Source organism: Balaenoptera ricei, chromosome 4 (assembly GCF_028023285.1).
Source record: "Balaenoptera ricei isolate mBalRic1 chromosome 4, mBalRic1.hap2, whole genome shotgun sequence".
NCBI classification, from domain to species: Eukaryota; Metazoa; Chordata; class Mammalia; order Artiodactyla; family Balaenopteridae; genus Balaenoptera; species Balaenoptera ricei.
In genome coordinates this window covers 80,010,115-80,034,845 of record NC_082642.1, presented here as the reverse complement: position 1 = coordinate 80,034,845, position 24,731 = coordinate 80,010,115, and the positions used below count along the sequence as shown (strand labels likewise).

General features: G+C 42.8%; 1 protein-coding gene across 1 annotated transcript in view; it reads left to right on the top strand.

The window, feature by feature from the left end:
* The window catches only part of ETV5 (ETS variant transcription factor 5), a 55,984-nt gene that overhangs the window by 5,294 nt on the left and 25,959 nt on the right, over positions 1-24,731 (top strand). The window contains exons 6-7 of the mRNA XM_059920726.1: positions 21,792-21,921; positions 22,815-23,102. Of these exons, the coding sequence (XP_059776709.1) occupies positions 21,792-21,921; positions 22,815-23,102 (418 nt within the window). The remainder of the gene's footprint in view (positions 1-21,791; positions 21,922-22,814; positions 23,103-24,731) is intronic.

The following is a 24,731-nucleotide window of genomic DNA, read 5'->3' as shown; positions in this document are numbered from 1 at the left end:
ACAGGATTTGTAATCCTACTTCGTTCCGTGTTGACAATTTTGCCCAGCCTTTCCGGTTCTTGCTCAGAGCAGCATAAACTGCAGTCTGTTTGGGAGGTGGCTTTCTTGGCAGAGGTAATGCTTTTATGACACTTTTGTTTCTCTGTAACCCAAAAGAGTTAAAAGGAAGGTGAGATGACTGCATTCAGGTTGATTTCATGTGCTGAATCAAAGGTATGTTCTTTAGAGAAAGATGTCAGCAAACAAGATTTATATTTGGAGAGATATTTATCTGCAGGAAGAAGCTAAAGTGAAGGAATCAATAAATGTGTTTTGGCTCCTTAGAAATAATTCCTGCTCAGCAAATAGAATGTGCTAACTTCTTTAATTAAAGTGCCATACCTAAAATGGAGCTGCTTTGGGTTATGTTTCTGCTTACCAAGTGTGATGTGTTTCTTACTTTGTTTGCTTTTTGCTTTAACTTCTTAAGGTTGAGCTTTTCTGTCTTTTAAGGATAAAGCAGATGGTTGAGTAGCCTCAAAAAGTCTCTTAATAATTCTTTCCCCTTCTCTGACTCTTATTTCTGGAGATGGAGCTTCAAGAAGGATCGATTCAAACAGAGGTTAGGCAGGAACACAAATGTGGGGAGGTGTATCCTTGAGCCATTTATCCTTGCTGTTACATGTGTAACTGCTTTGACTGCAGTTGAGACAGGCAGTGTAGACTCATGGGAGCTGGCAGAGCCCAGGGCTGGGCAGACTCTCTGTGAGTGCATCTCACAACCTCCTGCTGAGGATCAGCTTCCACTCCAGTCACCTTCTGGAAGAACCCATGATTGTTCCAGGGGAGGGGGGGAAGCTCATTTAAATTTAATGAAATCTTATGAATTGATTTGAATCACCCGATCAATGAACTATAAACCAAACTCACACTTGCTAGGTAAAGCAAACCTCTTCCCTAGGGTAGCAGAAACATTTGTTTCTGCAAATATTCTTCTGTGGCCTGCCACAAGTAGTAGTCTACCTTTCCTGTTACTGATGATTTGATTAATTTTCCATCTTGTATGTGTGAGAGTTTTTGTGTGTGTGTGAGAGAGAAAAAGAAATACCAAGTAATGTGGGTAACGTTTTATTTTAGAACGTCAGGTTTGAAGGTTATGGCTTACCTGTTTTTGATAAACACTGTAACCTCAATTTCTAAAGAGATTATATTTTGTAAATTTTCTAGATTTGGGTTCCTACCCATAGACATCCATCTATAAGTGTGATTTAAATAAATGAAACCACTGTTCTTATAAGTCTTATAGAAATGCCCAGCCTACTTCTAGTTGTATAGATTTCCCCTTACATCACAAATTCAGACATTAGTAAAGTATCCCCCACCTGGAAACTCCTAAAGGTTACATTCAAGGGAATAGAAAGTTTAACCTATAGACATAGGCGTTCTGCCAATGCCATCCATCGTCCCTTGATCCTGATAAATAATCCTGAAGATCCCAGATTGTTTGAGCTAGAGGTCCCTTGTAGAGATGGTCTTGCCTAACCCTTTCATTTTACTAAAGGGTCTTGCCTAACCCTTTCCTTTTACTTATGACAAGGTCCAGATAGCTGGGGAGACTGACTGGTGATTGGGGGCAACTGGGAGGGGTTAAGTGAAATGAGGGGGGAAAATGTATAAAATCATATCCTTGAAGAAGCTCTCACAAAGCTGCAGAGCCAGGGAGCACTGTCACGGTCAGGGCTGCTCAGGGCTCTCCCTCATTATTTCAGATACCTGGAGCTGGCCCTCAAGAAGGCCTGGGAGAGCACTGGCTGCCCAGTCTAACCCACAGGTCTCTTCATTCTACAATCCCAAGAAACCATTTCAGTATCTTGGTGCTTTGAGTTTTTTCATGTAGGATTTGGAAGAAAGAAATTATAAAGCAGAAAAATTATGGAACACACATGTTTCCTAGAAGACATTAGTGTGTATACAGATAAAACTATGAGTATATATCCTGTATATTATAAATGTGTGTGTAGCTATATGTGCCTTAACACACAGAGCTACGAAACCACGGAATCTGGGTCAGTAGATAGATGTGTACCACACATTTTTACTACACATTTTCACAGAATTAGCTGCAAATCAAAACCATGGATAAGAATGGAACTCAAAGTGCTTAGATGTGGGGTAGGGGTGGGTAGTCGACATTCATTTTTCTGAGCTGACTGTTTGGGCACCTTAGGGTAATTACTAGATTTTAGCATATATAAATGGGTTTTTTTTTAATGCAGCTTTCAGTTCTGATTTTTAAAAATCTCACTCACTTGTTTGAATTGTGATATTGTGACTGTTTTACCTGTCGGCATTTTGAATAACTAAAATATTTTATGCTGGGGAGAAGGTGTGGTAAAATCTTATTTTAAAAGATGGTCTCTGTACCAAATATAATTGGAAGAATTGTTTTAAAATCTGAATGACCTTATTTTCCCCTGGAAGTGTTCTTTTTAGATCTGTGCTTCAAAAAGAATGGACCGACTGGAGGAAGTAAGGGTAATTTCCTAAGGACTGGCTAATTAACTGATAAAAATCGACATTTCATAAATACATTGCAATAGATGACTGGGGAAATAGGATTAACTGTTATGGCAGCCCTTGAGCTTAAAATACATTGATCTTAATCCTGTTTCTATATGATATTATTCATCTGGTTTTTTTGTTTGTTTCTTTACTGCATAGGAGGTTGATATGGTAGAGGGAGTGCCTTCCTTTGGCAGAGGGCACATCATTTTGGCCCCAGACATGATGTAGCAAAACTGTACATTTACTTGCTCTGTGTCCTTGGGCCATTTCTGTATGAAAGGAGCATCCTAAAGTCTTTTTGTTATAAAAGGTAAGAGAGAAAACAGTAGGCACTTTAAAAATAAGAGGCTTGAGGGAGTCAAGCCTATCATTTTATCCTTATCCAGAGCTGGTAGCTCTGAAGGTAGGGAGAAGAAACAAGCGTGCTAAAGCAAGAGGATGAAAACTGGAGGTTATTTGACTCCAAGTTTTACAAACCTTTCAAAGTCTTTGTTAGCTAGCCCACTCACCACCTTACCACTGAGAAGGGACTAAATGATTTGAAATCCTTCCTGTTTTGATAGCCTCCAAGATCCCTAAGATGCTGGACTCCTAAGGACCCAAGACCTAGTGTTCCCATTTATCAAACAGAGCCATATGTTTACACGAAATCTCTTTTCATCTGACTTTAATTCAGTTAGGCTTATTAAAAACAATAGATTTTTTTTCTCTTCCTCTTCTATGTCTCTCTGCTCTCAGTCCTCTAATAAAACCCAGTATCCTTTCCAAACATTTGTGTTTGGCGCAAAAGACTTGGAATGGGGAATTACATCTACGTCTGCCGGGCAGATCACTTTTGTAGATTCCAGAGGTAACAAAATCCTGGCATCAATCAAGAAATTACAGTCTATCCCCTGTTTTTCAGCATTCTTCGGCTTTATAAGATTAAGACATGGGTAGACTGATAAAGCTGGGGATTTGTACTATCTGCCATTTCAACCATCTAGTAGTATCATTGTTTTAATTTCAATCCTAGAAAAAAATATTACCGCTGGTGGGGTAGGGTGGGGTGTGTAATTCTCTACCCAGAGACTGTTCCCTCCACGTGTTTCTGCGGTTTTCATGGTGGTAAAGCACATCCGGGCTCAGAGGCTGACAGCTCCCTCTCGGGCACATGGCTGCCCTTGAGGCAGCTTGGGCCCCATCTGTGCCCTGGCACACAGTGCTTCTCCACTTGGAATCCAAGGAGCTCAGAGTCTTGTCATGTTGCAGCTCCCAGCTCTTGGACAAGTGCCAGGCATGTTGATGCCAGTACCGGATTAGGTTTCTTTTTTAAAAATTCATTTTGTGAACTCATCAAGCTCATTTAACAGAGGCTTTGGTCGTCAGTTTCTATCATTGTCCCATCCCTCTAAGTGGCTCAGCTTAAAATAAAGGAGAGACAAGACACTAAGCCCTGAGTGTGTCTGTGGGTGGATGCCCGCACAGGGGTGTGTGTGTGTGTGTGTGTAATCACAAGGTAAGTACACCTTTGGGCTTGGCAGGTAAATGACAGATGTTAGCAACTCAGATGTTAAAGTTGAGAAGAGCCTCCTCATGAAGGAGGCTCCCCTGCCTAACAGAAAGAAACATCTAGAGGAAAGTTGCAGCCAAGGGTGAAGATTCCAGGGAGCAGGATAAGATCTAGCTATTAAAAGGCCAGGAGTTTGAGACTGATCTGCAGAGCACTCAAGGTGTTGAATGGAGAGTCTGTAGTTAGAAAGATGCAGAGAAATGCTTCCGGTGTCACTATCTGAGTTCACTGGCTGTGGGAATGGGGGCAGGCAGTGAGAAGAGGTCCACATAAGACATTTGAAAATAGTCCAATAGGTTTTGAAAAAGAAGAAAAACCCATGTGCTAAAATTTATCTCCTGGAGATAAATTTTCCTAAAGTAGTACATTCTGCCTTGAAATAAAGTCTAGTTGTCACACTGGCTTCATAAGATCACCCTTAGGGTGATTATTGAAGGTTTGAGAAGAATAGAAACCCAACCAGTTTTTAGCCTTGTACTTTGCGTTGTCCTTGGAGTAGATTTCACTCCCACCCCCACCCCCAGATCTCCTGCCCTTCTCTTTTGATGTCTCATGAGCATGCCCGGGGGGTATTATAAACTTTTCAGGCCGGATGCAAAGCCAGGAAAAGGAACTGTGAAACTGTTCATAATAGGTAGCTCGACCCCTCCCCCTCTGCAGCCAGAATCTAGTAGTGGGTGTCTCCAGAGACCCACTCCCTTGGGGAGGAAGCCAGGTGGCTCCCGATACAGCTATTGGCAATGAATGGAAAAGCAAGGAGTCTGGAAAGGCTGGCTTCCATAGAGAGCTGTCCTCTAATGCAAACCAGTTCGTCCCTGAGGGCAGGAGAAATACCGCTGAAGTCTGTTTCTCTCAGCTGGTAGCTACAGTCAGAGTCTGAAGTGGGCCGCACAAGACAGATTTCTTTTGCCAGAGGGCACTTGCCGACCTCACTTGGAGCTGACTTGCACACCCTTGCGGATTTCAGCCAGCGTCTTGACCATCTGAATCAGGGAGAGTGCAGAGCACGCCTGCAGGGTCTGAATTTCTTACATAAACACAGCGCGCCGGGCGAGCAAGCGTGCCTGCGGCGACAGCTGGGCTCTGCTCCGTCGGCCCCAGCGAGCTGAGCGGCTGAGTACCCCCCCACCCCCGGCCTGAATGGAGCATTCCAAATTGGTTGTGAATGGAGGGCGGGGCTCCCTTGCAGACTTTTTCAATGAATAACCAGACCCCATTGTGCAGGCTGTGGAAAAACAACCAACTCAAACAACACTGGGACTGTTAGAAATATGCTGGTGATTGGCAGTTTGGAGAACCTCCAAAATTAGTTTCCTTTGGCTTCCCTGCTGCTCCCTGTTCTCCAAGCCTGGGCTTAATGGGGTTTGAGTTTTCTTTTAAGTGCTGACTTTAACCCTCCAACTGCCAAGCTGGGGGCCTGGGCTTAGGGAAGGGCTGCTACTGACCCATGGGCCCGCCCCCCCTTTCTTTGTCTCCCATTTTAGACTGTAGCTGTCTAAAGGGAGTGATAATAAGAGAGGGTGGTTTAGCTTCCCTGGAGAGAGAGGTGTTGAGACTTGATCTGAGGATATTACCCTTTTATCTCTTGGTTCCCGTGGGGCTGTGGCTTTATCTCCCCACTGAAGAGTCCTGCCTGCTCTTCTTCTCCAGTCTTTACTCCAGGCCTGAAGAACGGGTGTTTTTCTGCTATAGCACTTCTACTTAACATTTTAACATGGGAGGGACATAGCTGTAATTTCTCGACTCCTTGGCCTTCTCTCTCCCGGTTAATTTCCCACTGTGGTCAGATACCTGTCATTTTAAAATGACCCTTCCCAGACTGGGCCTCAGCTATGGGGGAGCCTCACTATGGCAGCAACCCTCCCATGGGGTACTCATCAAATGCCTTTTCTTTTCAATTAACATCCCAGGAAGTACCAGAAAGAACCCAGCCTCTGAGGAACCCCAACACCAGAGTGGCTTTCTCACCCCCAAACTAGGCCAGGTTCTAGGGGTACACTTGACTCAGGATCGCCCACCCTAAACATCTTCCAACCTCTTGGCTAACAGCTCGCAGACATACCCCCCCCCCTCCTCCCCCACCTCAAAGGGCCATGTGGGCTAGACCAGGGCTGTATGATAAGCATAAAAAGGACAATCCTTTAAAAAAACAAAACTTAATAGTAATGATCCGGTGCCATTTCCTCAGGGTTTTAAATTAAGAGCTCTTCTTAGTTCCTGCTTCTCATCCTCACAACCTAACAAGGCTGTTTGCATTTGTGTTTTTGCTGTAAGGATTTTTTTTTTTTCCTGAAATGTTTCCCTTGCTGTAAATTGGTCTTGCAAGAATGTCTTCCCTTCCCTATTAAAAAAAGAACAGGCCTGGGCAGATTGTCCTTTTGTGAGAGAGTTTGAAACCTCTCAGGAGGTAACCCTAGATATTGGCTGTGTAAGAGGATGCTGATACTTGTGCTTCTCCAGAGGGGCTGAGGAGGACTTCGCTTACATAAACACTTTTCAGCTGAGTGCCTGGAAATGCTTTGTAATTGCCTGAAAGGGCACTTAAGGAGGGTCTTTTATACTTTTCCCCTAGAAAAGGTAGAATAGAAGAGGGGGGATGTCTCTTCTACTTGGCTGCCCACGGTAAAGACCAGATCCTGGAAGGCCTACCCCAAGTTTCCGAATCTGAATTTTAACAGAGAATAATTCCGTAGGGATAATGTCACTGTGCTGAGGGGGCCTCAGCAGAGTCAGAACGTTTCTGCTCCTTTTCAACTTCGTTCTCTTTCCTTTCCTTCCGCACCAGCCTGGGAGCTTATTTCTTGGGGAATAAGGAGAAAACAGCGTAGGGCTTTAATGTATTCTGTATTTTGACATATTAAACAAGGTCTCTGCTTCCCAATTTCCATTCCTGTCGAAACAAGAAGCAAACAGTTTCTCTTAGGCGCTAAGTGTGTCCAAAAGCAGAGAACCCCTGTCATGTGTTTCTTCACGTCTGCCTGAGCCGTAGCATGACGCTCTGCGCGCAGCCGACACTTGGGGAGTGTTTTGCACACCACCGCTCTCTGTTCTGTTCCCTCCCCGCCCTGTTGCTCAGCAGGCCCCAACACCAGCCTCCAGCCTGCAGGGAAGTAAGTTTGTAACATGAGTTCTGAAAGCCCGTGGGATGACCTTAGTGATAGAAAAAAACTAGCTAGCGCTATTTCTCATTTTCTGATTCCTCTTTTAAACACATACACTAGCCAGGTCTTCCCAGGCTGCATCTAGACTTTGTGTGGCTAATGCTGTTCCCCAGTAAGGCTGTATGTATGAGGGGACAAGTCACAGTTTAGGTACCCTTGACACACTTGGTGCGTTTCTGCTCTCAGGAGCGTCGGGGTTATAAATAGAAGGGAATGGTTCTCTCGTAGGAGAAGCCTATTTCTCTAGGGTTTGAGTTTTCTCCCGTCAGACTTTTAAGATGAATTTTAAACTTGAAGGTAAAATTTTCCACAGTGATTAAATCCCACTTCAAATATTGTTGATGCTTTAATGCCAGTTTAGATGAAAATCAAATAAACTGGGAATAAATTATAGAAGGGGTGTAAGGTTTGGTCTTGCATTTTTTTCCATTCAGGAGGAATGCGCTGTTTCCCCCCCTTCCCTGATGGTGTGTTCCGCCGTGAGCAGCCCTTCGTGGTAGAATTTGCTGTGGCTGACGGAAAGCCCACAGTGGGGGGAGCCAGCCTTTCACCTCTAACCGAACCCGAGTTGGGAGAACAGGGCTCTATTTAGTTCTCTCTCTCCATGGTAAAAGTTAAGCAAATAAGTTGTCTATCATATTAGTTTCTCTGTGGCCTAGAGTTTTGGGATGTGACACTCTGATGCAATTAGAAATATTCGTTCTGTACAAAATATTTTCATGGCAGAGCCCCGTATTATAATACACAAGCCTACCTCAGTCAGAGTTGGGCCAGATCTTTTCTAAGCTCCTTTTTCTCCCTTTCATTTCTAACTCTTATATTCAAGGCCTCTGGGTTTCCATTTTTGGAATTCTAAAATAACAATCCTAAATTGTTAGGATGAATGAGTCCCTGAAAGAAAATGAACTGTACAAATCCAAGCTGTTTCAAGAATAATACTAAAGTGTGGAGAGAGTGTAAACTTGAAGTAAATCTGAAACTAGTTCATCTGGGTCAAAAAAAACCCCCCAAAAACCTCTCTACTACCATTGGCATTAAATTATCTTCCTTATTTGAGTAACCAGTTTTCTATTTAGAAATGACTGTTTGAAAGATGCAGTTTCAACGAGAGGTAGCTGTTCCATGATAGGCCCTCTTTCTGACCTGCAGTTCCCCTCTGAGTCAGGACATTCCTGATTTAGTACATTCAGCCAAGGTGGGTTCCTCTTACTAACATGACCACTTCTTTTGGGAGGAGAAAGAAAGCATTAATACAAAGAATCTCTTTCCTTCTATTTTAGCCAGATTTAGAATAGAAGCCCTTAAAAAAATCACCTGTCATTATTGTTAGTACTGGTAGAGGTGAAGAAAGGATAAGGCCAATGTCCTATAAATTCCATTTAGCAACTGCTCTTCCTAGTTGATGACCAAGGACATGACCAGCCAACCTCTTTACCCTGGCAAACTTGCCACTGGGCCATAGGTCCCCCCCCTTGAGGACTCTTTGGCCCCTAAGGCCTCCCTGTGTATAGACCCATCACCCTGACCTCTTCCCAGCACCCTCCCAGCCTCTCCAGCCCCTTGTAGCAGAAGTAGCAAATAGATGGCCTCGAGGACCACTTCTCTTCCTAGCCAAAGCTATCCTCGCTCTGTCTGCGCTTTAGGACCTGGGCATCACCCTTGTCTTGGGTCACGTTTTCTCCTCTCCAGAGGCAGGGTAAAGAGGTAGGGGAAGCCTGGAGCACCCCCTGGAGGCTAGAGTGCCCCCCACATTTTGAGTGGTCAGCCTGGGTGGTACTGTTCTACCTTTTGGGTTGCAAGTGTACATTATACAGTGACCTGCCAAACTGACTTCCATGGGCAAAATTTAGTTTTTCATCTTCTGCCCAATAGTATTTCAGCTGGTGATTTGATTTTGAGATACCGTGTCCTGGTTGTGCCACCAGTGGCTGCCATTGCTGGAAGAGGCAGTGGAAGAGGGGGCAGGGGAGGGAGGAAACTTTTTGTGGGATGATATTATGGAGCTGGGCCTAGCAGAAGCAAACCTCCAAATCACCCACCTCCCCTCCCCATTCTATGAAGTTACTAGATAATATAAACACTCTAGTTCATATAAGACCCCAGCAGTGTAAGAATGCCCCCAATAAAGCCCTTTCCTATAAAGTATAACCCCCATGTCCAGTCAGTCCCTCTTTTCCACAGAGAAATTTAAGTCCCTTTATAAGTGTAAAACCACCATTTTCATCTCTTCCTGCTTTTACCCTAGCCAGAAGGGCTTTGTTTGGGGGTCTAAAGGAAGCTACAACCTCGGGGCCCCTTAAGCTGGAGCTTTGGCATCTTTGGAGCTGGGTTTCTCCATTGTTGAATCTATCTTGTGTCATATATTCCACATTCCAGGGAGCAGTAAGAGCATAAAATACCATAACACGGGCCCATCCAAACAAAATTTAGCAACATTTCACTTCCCAGAGCCAGTGTGAACACTGCAGCTTCTTGTCATCGAAGCACCAATCTCACATACAGCCAGCCTTTCCCCCTGAGAAAGCAGCATTCTACAAGCCCAATACTTGATCTGGGGCACAACCTAGACCCATGTTGCTCTTGTCAGCTCGAGTCCATAGCAGAGATTTAGGGTCATCCAAGGTAAACAAAATGGAAGAGAGGCCTACAGAGCATGGCCTCATGGTTTTAACTTCTTCATGGTATCAATTCTGTTGTCTAATTTAAAACCCAGGTGGGAGACATTCTATCAATAACTCTAATTCCTGTCTCCTGGGAGAAATTCCACTGCCTTTGCAGGTGACCTCTCAGAAGTTTCAGATACCACTCTTTACTAATGCTATTTATACCTTTTCAAAGTTGGGCCAGTTTTTTTTAAGCTCCTTTTCCTCCCTTTAATTTCTAACTCTTGTATTCAAGACCTCTAGGTTTCCATTTTCAGAATTCTGAAGTGATCGTCTCATGTCCCTGCGAACCCTGTTTTTCTGCCACCCCATTTGTGAATTGAGAGGGGTCTCTCTGGAGACAGTCTCCATACCACCTTTTAAAAAAATTTTTATTTTATATTGGAGCATAGTTGATTAACAGTGTTGTGTTAGTTTCAGGTATACAGCAGAGTGACTCAGTTATACATATACATGCATCTATTCTTTTTCAAATTCTTTTCCCATTTAGGCTGTTACAGAGTATTGAGCAGAGTTCCCTGGGCTATATGGTAGGTCCTTATTGGTTATCCATTTTAAATACAGCAGTGTGTACATGTCAATCCCAAACTCCCAATCCACACCATCTTTCAAGTTAAGTGCCTATCATTTTTTACAGGAACTCACCAACAAAATATTCCTGGGCTTGCATCCCCCAAAGTTTCCAGCTCTAGAATTCCAAATACTTGATATAACCTCATTTACTCTTATGATTAAGAGAGGTGTTTTCTTCCCTCGCCTCTTTTCCCACTGTAGCAAGACCTGGCTCTAGTTTTGTAGGTTATTATTTCACTCTGGTATTACCCAGCCATCTTCATGCAGGGTCATCAAGATTTGAATCTCGCTCTTGGGCTGGTCCTGTTCCAATACCAATGTAATTATAACCCTATTTGTTGGATCTGACAGTCTTTTCCCATAGTCCATGTCATGATAAGTTCAAAGGCTTTTTTCTTGAGCTGATTATGTTACCCCAAGTTTCTAGCTCTAAATCATGAAAAACAGAGTGGGTTTTTTTGTCCACACACCAATTCCTGAAGCCTCTCTTCTGCTGACTGTAGGTTTTTCCCACTGCTTGGGAGAAATCTGATTCCTGGAGCCAGATGTTCCAGGAACTAGTTTTATCAGTTCCTAATTTGGCTCTTGCGTTATTTATTGTACAGAAGATGATATTGGCCGTATAGGGAGGACTTCTTTAATTGTTAATTGATGAATTCTCCTACTTCATGGTTGATCTTACGTCCTGGGGCCCTGAAATATATCACCAGGGTGATAGTCAGTCCTTTGGTCCTTACTGAGAAACAGGACAAGTAAGGAAAGAATAAGCCGGAATAATCAACATATCCCCCCACCACCATGATTAATCTCCAATCTAAAACCCTGATACTACCACTGTTACTCATCGTCATAAACCTTGTAGTTCTATTTGATTTCTGAAACTATGTGAATTTATTAGTGTGATGAAAACAAAAGTTACTTTAAATAAATAAAATCTTGAATACTGCCACTGTGACAATTGTGAAGAGATCTTTCCCTATACCTACTGATACCAGATTCTATCCCAGAACAGAAGCCTTGCTTTCTCCATGTAGGACTTTGCCCAGGACAAATGCAGCTATTCTTGCCACTTGAGATTCAGAATGAACCTACCCTGAAATCTCAGCCCCTGTATGTGGTATGCTCACCCAGATGTTGGCTGTACCAGATGTTTGTCATATTTCCCATGAGTTATGTGGAGAGCCTGTTTCCATACCAGAGTCCTGCTGCCATTCTTGATTCCCAAAACATAAATGCACAGGGGATTCTCCAAGCCAACAGACTTGAACACAATTTAGGTCTCCAGCTCCACACTCCTTTCTGATCTCTTAGCTTAATAAGCTAGGTTGGACCAGTTGTAGCTCCCAGAAACTCTTGTGCCTTTTTTCCCCAAGGCTCAGAGCACCAAAAGTCCAGGCCACCCATTTCAAGCTTCTTCTCCTGGCCCTGGCCCTGCTCAGCCTTTATGGGCAGAAGGAGCCAAACCAGCTGCTTGGAGGGAAGAATGAAGGAGAACCTCGAGGAAGAGAACTTTAATTCCTTTTAATTCTGCCAGCCTTCACAGCTTGATGATGGCTGCATTGTGCCCTTCTGAGGACTCGGGATGAAATCTAATGAGTTGTTCATCTGTTCTGGTAGTGTTCTAAACCTGTTGTGCATATACATTCACAAGGAGTGGACATTCTCCATTTTTTTTTTGTCCAAAAATGCTTTGTGATCTTGAGTTGAGCTTATGTTTTTGTTCCTGTTATATGCGTATTAATATGTATATGGAACTACTGATCAATTTTACTTTTGTTAATATTTTGTACTTGTGTAATTGCTGTCTTTTTACCCAGGCCATAGTAGAGGTGGCACTGGGCAGTAGTCATGGTGATAGTAGTGGCAGTTTTCATTTTGCCCTCTCTTGGGTGTTCCCTTCTCCTTTCTAAGTGGGCCAGGGGCAAAAAAATATTTGAGAATCACTGGCTTAGATGTTAGAGTATGACAACATTTGTCCTTGTGTAATTTTAGATTGCCAGGGCTGTATTATCCAAACATGGTAAATGTACAGTATAAACAGGGCAGTCTCCTTCCAGTTTGGTAATAGGCCAGGGGTGACTTCCTTCGTGTGTAAATGCATGGTTTTGAAGTTCTTAGCACGTCTACTGACCTGTTAGTCAACCGTAAGATAATTTTTTTCTCCAAGTATCTTGGAGGAGATGAGATATAATAGCTGTTTTATCAATTTATTTTTAAAACATATTGCTACATTTAGTTCATTTCTCTGTGTATAGATTTTTTTTTCCAAGTTATTGGAAAGTAAGTTGCAGGCATTATGACATTTCACCCCCCAGATACTTTAGTGTGCGTCTCCGAAGGACATTCTTCTACATAGTCAAGAAAATTAACTTTTATTCAGTAATATTCCCCAGCTGTCTTTTATAACTGATATTGACATTGTTATTGATATAGGATTTGATTAAGAATCACACATTATGTTTATTGTTATGCCTCTTTTATCTTCAATCTATAACAATCTGCCTACCTTGCCCCCTCCCCCCAATAACATTGACCTTTTTTAAGAAATGAAATTGAGTTATTTGTAGTGAGGTGGATGGACCTAGAGTCTGTTATACAGAGTGAAGTAAGTCAGAAAGAGAAAAACAAATACCGTATGCTAACGCATATATATGGAATCTAAAAAAAAAAAACGGTACTGATGAACCTAGTTGCAGGGCAGGAATAAAGAGGTAGACATAGAGAATGGACTTGAGGACATGGGGTGGGAGGGCAAAGCTGGGGCGAAGTGAGAGTAGCATCGACATATATACACTACCGAATGTAAAATAGTTGGCTGGTGGGAAGCAGCAGCATAGCACAGGGAGATCTGCTCGGTGCTTTGCGATGACCTAGAGGGGGGTAGGATAGGGAGGATGGGAGGGGAGGCTCAAGAGGGAGGGGATATGGGGACATATGTATGCCTATGCCTGATTCGCTTTGTTGTGCAACAGAAACTAACACAGTATTGTGAAGCAATTATACTCCAATACAGATTTTAAAAAAAAAAACACTGACTTTTTTTGCAGGGTCCTGGCCAGTTGTTTTGTAGTTGTTGACTTTTTTAGGGTACATTTCTAAAGGATATGTAGAAATGCAAACAACATACAGAAATGCTGACCTTAGGCCTGGAAATTCCCTATGTTTTGGGTTTTCTCACCTCTCATATCCATGTTATTATGTTGACCTCGAAACACTGGTAGAAGAACAGAGTGAATCAGATGGAGAGAGTTTGTGCATGTTTACTTAGTTACATGCATGTTTAGTTCCTGGAGAGAACTAAACATGCATGTAACTAAGTAAATGAATCCCTCAAAAGGAGAGGGCTTTTGAGGGATTCATTACAATTTTTTAGCAAAGCTTACTAAATAGTTGATTTTACTATTTATTGATGATTTTTTGCTATATTCAATTTTTGAATTTATGTTTACAAAGGTTAGCTGTATTAGATATTAAAGAAAATGGCATAGTCCCCCATATCTCCACCAATTCTGCTTTTAGTACTTGTGCCCCTTAACTAAATTTGATAACATTTCAAATTTTTATTTTTGGCAACTGTTGCCAGGCAGAATCAATGTTAACCATCCATTCAAACGGGTTTGAGCATGTCTCTTATTTGGTTTAGAAATCTAAAAGGCATCTCCTTTTCCAGATTCTCTTTTTAAGTGCCAGAACCTGTCCACTTATCTCATCTCCCTTAAACCTCTTTGGTTCCCAGACCAGGGTATTATCTCATGTCCTTGTCATTTGCTATAGCAATTGCAAAGAATATTGAGATTAGGAATATATTTTATGCTTGAAATGAATTTCTAATCTACTCAGGCCTAAAATAAAGACATATTTCTGACCCCTTCTAGTAGTATGGTAGAACTTAAAATAAGCCTCAGCCTGTCTACCCCTTTTTTCTTACTCACTAGCTATCTATGCTTTGTCTCAGAATTTGTCCAAAACAGGCCAGCACTAAGGAAAGGCAGCAGTATGTTGGAAAGTAAGCCTTTTGGTTTTGTTGTGCACAGAACTCAAGGGACACTGCACCTGGTGACTTAAGGCCCTCTGGTCTTTGCCAACTGGGTACCCTGACAAGTTAAGAGTAATCAGGGGAGAAGAGGCCACACCTGCTCCTTCCAGACGGCTTCTGCATTTCTGTTTTGCCAGTGTCATTTTTAAGTTCATGTGTCCCTCTGCCCTCTCCTTGAGTTCTACTGACAGCCACAGCCAAAGAGCAGTACAGGCAGGTGTCTCGGGCTCCTCCCCACCATCATTCTTGAACTAAACAGTATGTATTCCATACTATGGAGGGAAATGAAGCAGGATGGTAGTGGCCTAAGAGAGGAACAGTGACCCAAAGCTGGTGGCACAGGGAGTAGTAAGGTTAGGAATGGACCTTCCCTTTAGGATTATGGCTCTGGAATCCTGAGAAGTGTCTCAGCCATGACCGTGTACATCCACACCACGTTTGTTCACGAGTGCTGTGAGAGGCTCTGGAGACACGGGCTGGCCACCTGGCCACATAGCCTCATGGACATGCCCAAAGTCAACCTTCCATGTACGGTAAGAAGATCGTGCTGTCAATCGTGACCACATAGGTCCTACCCTGAGGTCATGCCTGCACAGCTAATTTGGGAAGGATGAGTCTGTTCCAGATGCAAGTAATGAAACTGAAGAAGGTGGAGAGGAAAACCCCAAAACCAAATCAGAGCGGCGGCACCCGACAGAAGGCAGGCAGAGCCCGTGTGTGATGCAGGAGAAGTAGGATGATCTTGGTCTCTCTCCCGCGCAGACTGCGGTATAACTGGCAATTTCTTTAACACTCAGCGACTACATAAATGCTGTATGTATTCACAACAAAGGCTGTGGCGAATTGAAATTTTGATGATCACGAAACACCAAAGGAAAGGCTTATTATTAGACAAGGTGGTTTTTGTCTTTCTGAAAAAAATTCCTTTTGACTCAAACTGTCGTGCATCATAACATTCAACAAAAGTGTTTTCCTTTGTTTTGATCCTCTGTGCTGTAATAGTGAAGTTCACTGCCAGCACTGGCATGGGGTAGCTGCCTTGGACAGAATCCACAGGCCTGTACTTGTGGGCAGGAAACAGATTTTGTCAGCAGAGGGAATTATTATTTCTCTTGAATGGACTAGTTTGTCTATTTTTTTTTTTTCTATTTTGAAACAATTGGGTTATATCTTTGAAAGACTGCTTCTACACCATCACAGAAGAAAGATTTTCTAAAGTTTGAGAAATCTTAGTATTAACTCAGTGATGCTATTTGACCAGGAGAGGGCTGGTTTTTTTTTTAAATAGGAACAATTGAAATAACACATAGCAATCATAAGAGTACAGCTTGATAAATTTTCAAACTATACAAGCCTTTAGATCAAGACCTAGAACTTATCAAAATACAAGGAGACTCCATGTGCCCCCTGAACAGGCACCACCCCCAGACTCAGGAGTAACCTCCATCCTGACTTTATAAACACCATAGAGTAATTTTGTTTCCTTTTGAATGTTATTGTAAATGGGCTCATGTAGTGTCTGGCTTTTTTTGTAGTGTCTGGCTTTTATTTATGAGTCCGTGTTGTTAAGTGTGATTGTAATTTCTTCATTCTCATTTCTGTGTAGTAGTGAAATTTTGTTTGGGATTACATTGAGCCTATACATAAATTTGGGAAGAATTGATATCTTTACAGTATCAACCTTCCAACCTATGAACATAATATATTCTTCCATTTATTGAGAGTTCTTTGATTTTCCTCATGGTTTTATAGTTTTCAGTTTAGATATCTTGCATGTCTTTTATTAGGTGTGTTCCTAGGTATTTGATGTTATCTGTTGCTATTGTAAATGTATTTTTTGAATGTCACGTTGTTTTAGTTACTGTGTATATAAATCATTCTTTTTATGTACTGGCCTTGTAGCCAATGATCTTGGTAAATTAGCTTATTGATTATTGTACTTTGTGGATTCTTTAATATTTTCTGTGTACCCAACCAGGCCATCTGTGAATAATGAGAGTTACATTTTTCTTTCTAATCTTTTTGCCTTCTATTCATTTTTCTTAACTTACTGCATTGGCTAGGATCAGGCTTGATTTTTGATCACTGTGTCAGATAGAAAAATATTCCAAGGAGTTCCCTAGTAAGAAAAGCAACTGTGAAGTTAAGTTGGTTGATCTCTGAACATCGTATCTAAATTTTAGATGGTATTATGATGGTCTGCAAAGCAGCACATTGTACTTTGTAATGCATGCCCACAGGTATGGACTTGTATCTTGTCAGCCAGCCACCCTTGTCTTTCCTACCCCTGACAAGCAGAGACTCTCATATATTTGTGCATGAATCCTTAACAGAGGTCTTATAGTCAAATAGGGGTCCAGACAGCTCACTCAAAGTGTTCTTGCCTCAGAGGTGGCATTAAGAGGGAATGTCAAGAAGCAGTTTCAGGAGGGGTGGGGCATTTGGGGTGCGAGATGGTATCCATGGCAACAGTGTGGCATCTGGCTGGTCAGTGACTGGCTGTAGAAGATGCCAGGCCTTCCAAAGTGCCTGCAGCTATCTGAATGAGATTTTGATCAGCAGGATATAGAAGGGAGAATGAGATCTTCTAGATGGAATACTAGGATGGGAGGCAAAGACTGTAAGAAGTAGAGGCCACTGGAGTCAAGAGATGTTAGTTGCCAGTAGGAGTGAGGCAGGGATCCTGGGTATTTTGGTGGCCTAGAGATGGGGAAGGTGTAAGCCCTTGAGTGGATTCAGGTGTATCAGGTGTGCCTCCAGCTGGCGAGTGCAGAGTAAACATGAGGACACAGACCCTGATAATTGGCAAATAGTATTCCTTCATCTTCTTCTCTGGTGTTGTCTTCTTTCTCGACCTCTTTCTGTATTTCTTTTAATCCCTTTTTGATTTAGTCTTTTTCTCTCAGATTCCCTCTGGGAAGCAATATGATGGAATGACTAACAACTGTTTAGGACAGTATCCTGATCACTTACAGCTATGAGACTGTGGCAGATTACTTACCTTTTGAGCCTTGATTTTCTCATCTCTAAAATGGAGATAGTGAAAGTAGCTTTCTCACTGGGTTGGGAAGATTGAATAAAATAATGTATATAAACAAACTGGCCAAAGCCAACGATAAGGGGTCTGTCTGGCTGCCTCTCTCTTGGTCTACCTGGTTCTTTTCCAGAGGTGTTAGTTCTTATCCATTATTCCTTTGTTCTAGAACACTTTCTCTAAACCAGATGTAATGTGGTATTTTTGTTGTTTTCATTGAAAAAAAGGTCTATGTCCTCTTTTTTTTTAAAGGTTTTTTTTTTTTTAATTTTTATTTATTTTATTTTTATTTTTGGGTGAGTTGGGTCTTCGTTTCTGTGAGAGGGCTTTCTCCAGTTCCAGCGAGCGGGGTCCACTCTTCATCGCGGTGCGCGGGCCTCTCACCGTCGCAGCCTCTCTTGTTGTGGAGCACGGGCTCCAGACGCGCAGGCTCAGTAGTCGTGGCTCACGGGCCTAGCCGCTCCGCGGCATGCGGGATCCTCCCAGACCAGGGCTCGAACCCGTGTCCCCTGCACTGGCAGGCAGACTCCCAACCACTGCGCCACCAGGGAAGCCCTGTCCTCTATTTTTGATGTACAAAGTGGGTGAGTGCAGTATCTCCCATTGCTGTCAATGTGGTAGATCACTGAAATGACAGTGGGGGGCTCTTGCCTCCTTTCCCCTCCAATATCAGAAGCTCCAAGTCCTTGAGCAATTTATTTAACTCCTCTGGGCCTCAGCGTCCTTATCTATAAATGTAAGGGCCTGAATTAAGTGGATCATGAGGCCCTAGTCCAACTCTAATTACATCTGTGGGAAGATGCTGAAAGTCAGACCTCTCACTAAATTATGCATGCCCTGAAGAAAGGACTGCCATGTCTGTTTTGTTTACCGTCATATCCCCAACACCTTCAGGATGCCTGACCCATGGAAGATGTTCAGTGAATGAATGATTGGATGAATGAATGAAAGAAATTTTTACAACAAGGAAGGTGGCCCACGTTTGCCAGGAATTGTTCTCAGGGCACTGTTGGCTTTGTGGGCTCATCTTCTATAACTGAGCTTAAACTCAAAGTTTCTAATTGTAGAAAATGTTTATCAACTCAAATAGTCAAGTAGCATCTCTTTTCAAACTTCCTAAGGAGTTCATGCTCCTCTTTTAATTGCAATTCATTGCCGTGCTTCATAGTCCTCAGTCTCTGTCATCGTTTAGTAAGTCGCCCATGCGAAGGTAAATACTCTGTTTTTGAAAGCACAGTGTATAATTACACAACATTATAGCACCATCTGCAAGGTGCTGTGCCATTTTCTTAACTTCTGAAGGCAGCATCACCTATCTCATTTTACAAAGAGGGAACAGGCTGAAAGCAAGGAGCATTCCTTGGACTTCTAAGTTCCTGCTTAAAATACACGACTAGCTCTGACTAGTGCATACCACCGTCAGGCTCCTTCATACATCCTCTGGCCCAGCAGTCCCTTTGGAGACCGAGCCTTCGTCCTAACCCCTCACAGGGCCCCTACTGGCTTTCCTGTCCGTTATCTGTGAAACTTCCAATTCTCGTTCCTGCTCTGTACCACTCTTCTCTCTCTCCCTCCTTCGAATGGTTGATTCCTGAGGGAAAGAATATTTATGACTAACATCGTGTCTAGCCTTGAAGGGTAAATGTGGTCCCTACCTTCAAGGTTAAGAATTAATTGGAAATATAACCCATTCAATCACTTATTATCGTAGTTGATTCAGGCTGCTATAGTACCACAGACTGGGGAGCTAACAAACAACAGAAATTTATTTCTCACTGTTCTGGAGGCTGGAAGTTTGAGATCATGATGCCAGCATGGTTGGGTGAGGGCTCCCCTCCAGGTCACAGACTTGTGTCCTCAGATAGCTGTGCCCTTGTGACCTAATCACCTCCCAAAAGCCCCTCCCCCTAATATCACATAGGGCATTAGGATTTCAACATATGAATTTTGGGGGTCACAAACATTCAGACCGTAGCACTCATCAGCTATTTCTTGAACTCCTCCTTTGGTTAGAGAACATAAGATTCCAGGTATAGGACAGTTTGGTGTGGTAGAAGACACCATACAATCAAGAGCCAAAATGGTGTAGTACACACTAAGAGTACTGTGTAGATTTGAGGGAATCAGGACATCCAGTTAGCCAAAAGCTTAGATTCTCTTTCAAAATGGGTATATACTATTCCTGAAGACATTATGAAAGTTTGCTTCCTGGGAAACTTTGGTTTACCCTCTGTTGTTAGTCCTGTCAGCAGAGCTGGTAACTTTTATAACAATATTGTGAAAATGTCAAAACATTTCTAAAACCTGAAGTGAGAAAATTGAATAATGCCATAACTTGTTTACTCTCCAAACTTCGGTAAAACAGTGATTATAAATGATTTTCTTTAGATAAAGTCAGAAAAGTACTTTCCAGGACATGTAACTTCTGTTTACGCTGGGGCATCATCACCTTCCCTCATTATCTTGCCAAAACTTTTATGGCAGAAGACTGGTAAGAGGAGAAGCAATGACACAGGGGCAGTGCCGAGAACCACCAGAGCATCCACTGCATTGGAGAAATGGTTTTCTGTGTCAAGTCGTCAATTCTCCCTTCTCGTTTACTAACAACATTCTAACAACAACAAGCTTAGCCATTTTCTGTGTCTGAATGTCTGAAAACATTTGATAGCAATTGAGGGTTGGCTGCCATGATGTCACCATCAAAAAATCACAAGAGAGACTCTAATGACTTCTAAATATAATCTGCCAGTTCTGAACTTACTTTGCATGTTCGGGAAAAGCAGTTGGCATTATGTAGGAAAGGAATAATGAAAACCTGCCCTTGCCAGTCAGTCCCTGGCAGGACTTTGCTTTATAAACTTGTCATCTGTGATCTAGTCTTCAGTCTCATTTGTTCACTTCTGAGTCCAGAATTCAGGGGTTGGAGGAGGCACCTGAGAAACCAGTTGGTGGGAAGATTGTTCAGTCTTACCAGACAGGAAAGGGATGATCCTTTAGCTAATTCTCCCTAATAGAATCACTAAGAAAACCAAGCTCCTGGAAGATGGCTTATAAGTAAAGATTGAGTGGAACAGAAAACTTTAGTGGGTCACCAGAGCACTAAGCTCTGTTAGCTATTTAATGAGAATTTGGATCCAGTGGAGAACAGCTGGCAGGAAAGCTTAACTCGTTCCCCTCCCTCTCCTTCCCAGATGCTGGACAGAGAGTAGCAATTCTAGCCCGTAGCTAGAAGACAACCCTTACGACGCGGCATCTTTAGAGTTTGCCCTTCTACTTTGGGTAAAACGCCCTCTCTAAAATGAGTTAGTTCCTAGATACGGCAGAAAAGACAAAACTGGTTGGGTTTTGCCACTGCGTGTTAAGTCACCTTGGTTTGAAAAACTCTTACTCCTCTGCCCTCTCAGAATCACGTATGGAATGTGCAGTTGACTTCTAAACATAAAGCAACAGCTCTGTATGCTATCAATTTAGGAAAAGTAATTGGCACCATCTGTGAAAGGATTGGTTATGAGAGCCTGCCCTTCGTGGCCGGGTACTAGGACAGGCATGGAGCCGACACGAGCACAGAGGTTTCCAGGCCTCCTCCTGTATGCAGTTAACCTCTCCTCGGTTGTGGTTTGGGCCATCGTTGTATTCCTTTGCTTCTAAAAATTTTGAAATGCCCCTAAAACTGAGTATTTCTTACTCAGAGCTAATATTTAGTTGCTTGAGGAAGGACTTTTCAAAATCATGTATTTTTTTTAAAAGTCATATATTTAATTTGTATATATGCCTCTGTATTTTGCCACAGCAATTTTAAGCCTTTGATAAGCTAATGTGTAATGTCTACCGGTATATTTTTGGTGTTGTTTTGTCCTTTTCAGAAACAAAATTATTCTTATCTGCAATTCTTGGTATTCTATCACACCTGCATTTTTCTTGAAGATTTTTCATCACCTACAGGATCTTTAAGGGCCTCAGAGCTGCTAGGAAGCAGACCCAACACCAAAGAAGTTTGGTGAAAACAGACTTGGCTAATGTAAAGTGTCAGATGATGATTTCTGACTTTAAAGAACTTTTCATTGGTTTTAGATGGTAGGCTCTGTGTTAAGGGTTGGGCTTTCTCTGGCATGTGATTTGACACGAGTTCCAAGAACAATCAGCTAGTATAGGGTTTGCAGAAGGAAGCATTGTGCTCCCTGTTAATCAGCTGTCCTCTGTTCCTCCCTCATCCCTCTTCTGATTTTAGTGGTGCTTCATGCCCCACCTCCAGCCAAGATCAAACGGGAGCTGCACAGCCCCTCCTCCGAGCTGTCGTCCTGTAGCCATGAACAGGCTCTCGGTGCTAATTATGGAGAAAAGTGCCTCTACAACTATTGGTAAGTGGAGCCAGAGGAAGGCTGGCCTGGAAGTGGCCGGCACGCTGATTGCTTTCAGTATTATTCAGCAGATGCTCAGTGTAGCGCACCCCATCTTTCGTGGCAGTGTAATGATCCTCTAGGTGTAGCCAGTCCAAATGCGGCTTTGTCTGCACGTAAAATGCAAAACTGTTAAATCGGCTCTCCGGGGTACTGAGTTCATGGGGTACTGAGCCCTCCTAAGGGAAAGAACCTTGAATGCTGGGATATTTGATCTGTGGCTTCGAGGGAGGGAATATATGCTTCTTCATGTCTATCATATGTTAATGTGAACTTTAAGCACCAAAGAAGTAATCTTCAAATCAGAATATATGAAAAAGTCCCCATGCTTGTGCCCTTTACTTAAGAATATCCAAGCCCCAGGAATGAAGCTTTAATTTTAAATCATTCTTTGCTCTGGAAGATAAACACAGACCTGCCTGAAAGGGGGAGAAGAAGAGTTGTTAAGTGATGTTACAGCAGAAATTTATCTTCAATAAAGATTCTAATTCCTGGGAACCCTGGAATTCTTGGAGAGGGGGCCAGAAAACTCCTCCCAAGGCATACTTTCTCCCCTCATCTATCCACCCCTGCACACGCATACATGGAGAATTCTTTTAGAAAAGGGGAAAAAGGAAACCGGAAGCAGAGGCTAAAATTATCTTTGAGAAGAATCACTAGAAGTGTTAAACAAGTCCCTGTGACGCAGTGTGTTTGTCACTTTTCAGAGGTACAAATATTCCCTCGGGGCTGCCAGCAATTTAACTATGTTAATGCTGTCATTTCCTGGCAACCGTGGGCTGCAAGCTGGACCTGGTGACCATGCTAATGGCTTCATTGCAGCTAAATGGTTCCTTCTCTTTTTCTGTTTACAGTGCCTATGATAGGAAGCCTCCCTCTGGGTTCAAGCCATTAACCCCTCCTACCACCCCACTGTCGCCTACCCATCAGAATTCCCTATTTCCCCCGCCTCAGGCAACTCTGCCCACCTCGGCACATGCCCCTGCAGCTGGCCCAGTACCAGGTGTGGGCCCCACCCCCAGCCCTCATTCACTTCCAGAACCTGGACCACAGCAGCAAACCTTTGCGGTCCCCCGGCCGCCACATCAGCCCCTGCAGATGCCAAAGATGATGCCTGAAAGCCAGTATCCATCAGAACAGAGGTGGGTGCATATCTGGGCTTCCTTTACTGCCTCCTTCCCCCTCCCCTTTACCTCCCAGGGAGAGGGGAAGCAGTTAGTCATATTTACCAGGTACCTATAAAGTTCTCATTCCATTGAGACATCTTGTGAGGTAAGACTACTAATAATATGAATATGACCTGTTTATATATCACCCTGTACCTGAGGTACTGCACATGGGTTATAGACATTACGACATCCTTGTGAAGTAGGTAGGGGGGAGGTAGCTGGTACTCTCCCCATTGCAGAGGCAGAGGAAGAGGGGCCGGCTCAGGATGCACAGTCCGTTGACCATGGCTGAGGGCAGGTTTCCTGGCTCCTCATTGGATGCTGCTTGCTAGAATTGCACTTTGGTTTATGCTACCCATAAATACTTTATTACCATTTTACTTACGTATTAGGGAAGATTGCTGAGTTATAGGAGGTATTATTACTCATCTGATTTTTAACACATTTTTACAGTAGGGGATTACCCAAGGACCTTATTTATAATTTTTCACTTTTGAGATAGAGATCTTGACTTCACTCCAGGTAGTTCTACATTCTTAATAAGGAAATTGAGGCATCAAGAATAACTTGTCCAAAGTCATTCATTCTCAGAAAAACTAAAATGTAAAAGGAATCTACTCTGCAAACACCAAACTTAACCTCTTAGGTCCCAGCCTTCAAAGTCCATTATCTGCAGTATTCTAGAACTTTGGATGCTTGTCACCTTCCTTTATACAGGATATTCTGCGGACCTGTCTTTTTTTTATTTCAAGTCCCTCTGGAATGAGGAGATAACAGAGTGGGTAGTTGTCTGTGGTTACCAAGGGCTGCCAGGTGGTGACTGTTGTTTGTCCTTTCTGTCTTTCTTGCTCTGCATAGGTGGGTGTGGGGGAGGAGGACAGGAGAGGAAGGATGTATGAGTGTTTCTTCCCCTGACCTGGTCCAACCCAGATGCCTGCTGGTATTTAATTGGAGGTCACTTTCTTTATTTCTAGATGAAATGTAGAAAAGTAAGCACTCTTGTCTGGTTCCAATTCCCTTCCCCCTTTGCTGTGAAAGTCACCATAAAGAACTACATAACTTGTTTGGTTAGTGTTTATTCCCCTGCTGAAGCCAGGGGGCCACAAACGCCAATGATATACGGGGCCTGAGGGGAGAGTGCTGACTGGGGGCTGGCTCAGTGGTGGGCCTCGCTTTCCACAGGGAGCTCATCTGAAGGAGACAGCTACCACGAAGCTTTTGCTAGTTCTTGCCTTGTAATAATAGTCTTGGAGTTTTTCAAAATTTGGAAATTTGGATTTTTATGTAGAAATTTCAGGTTTGTTTGAGGTTTTTTTGTTTTGTTTTGTTTTAAGCTGGCAACTAATTCAAATTTAAAACAGCAGTAACACTTTGCAGACTAAACAAAACCTCTGTGGGCAGAATCACCCTCAGGCCTGCCAGCTTGTGAACTCGAGCCTGGATGCCATTTTTATTTCAATAATTTTTCTGGTTTTATGTTTTTAAACAGTATCTTTCTGATTTTCTACAGGGATTATTAATTGAAGAGGAGGGGTGGGGTGGGGTATATGTTTGGTATTTGAAATAATTAGCAAACTTTATATTTATTACACCATACAGAAA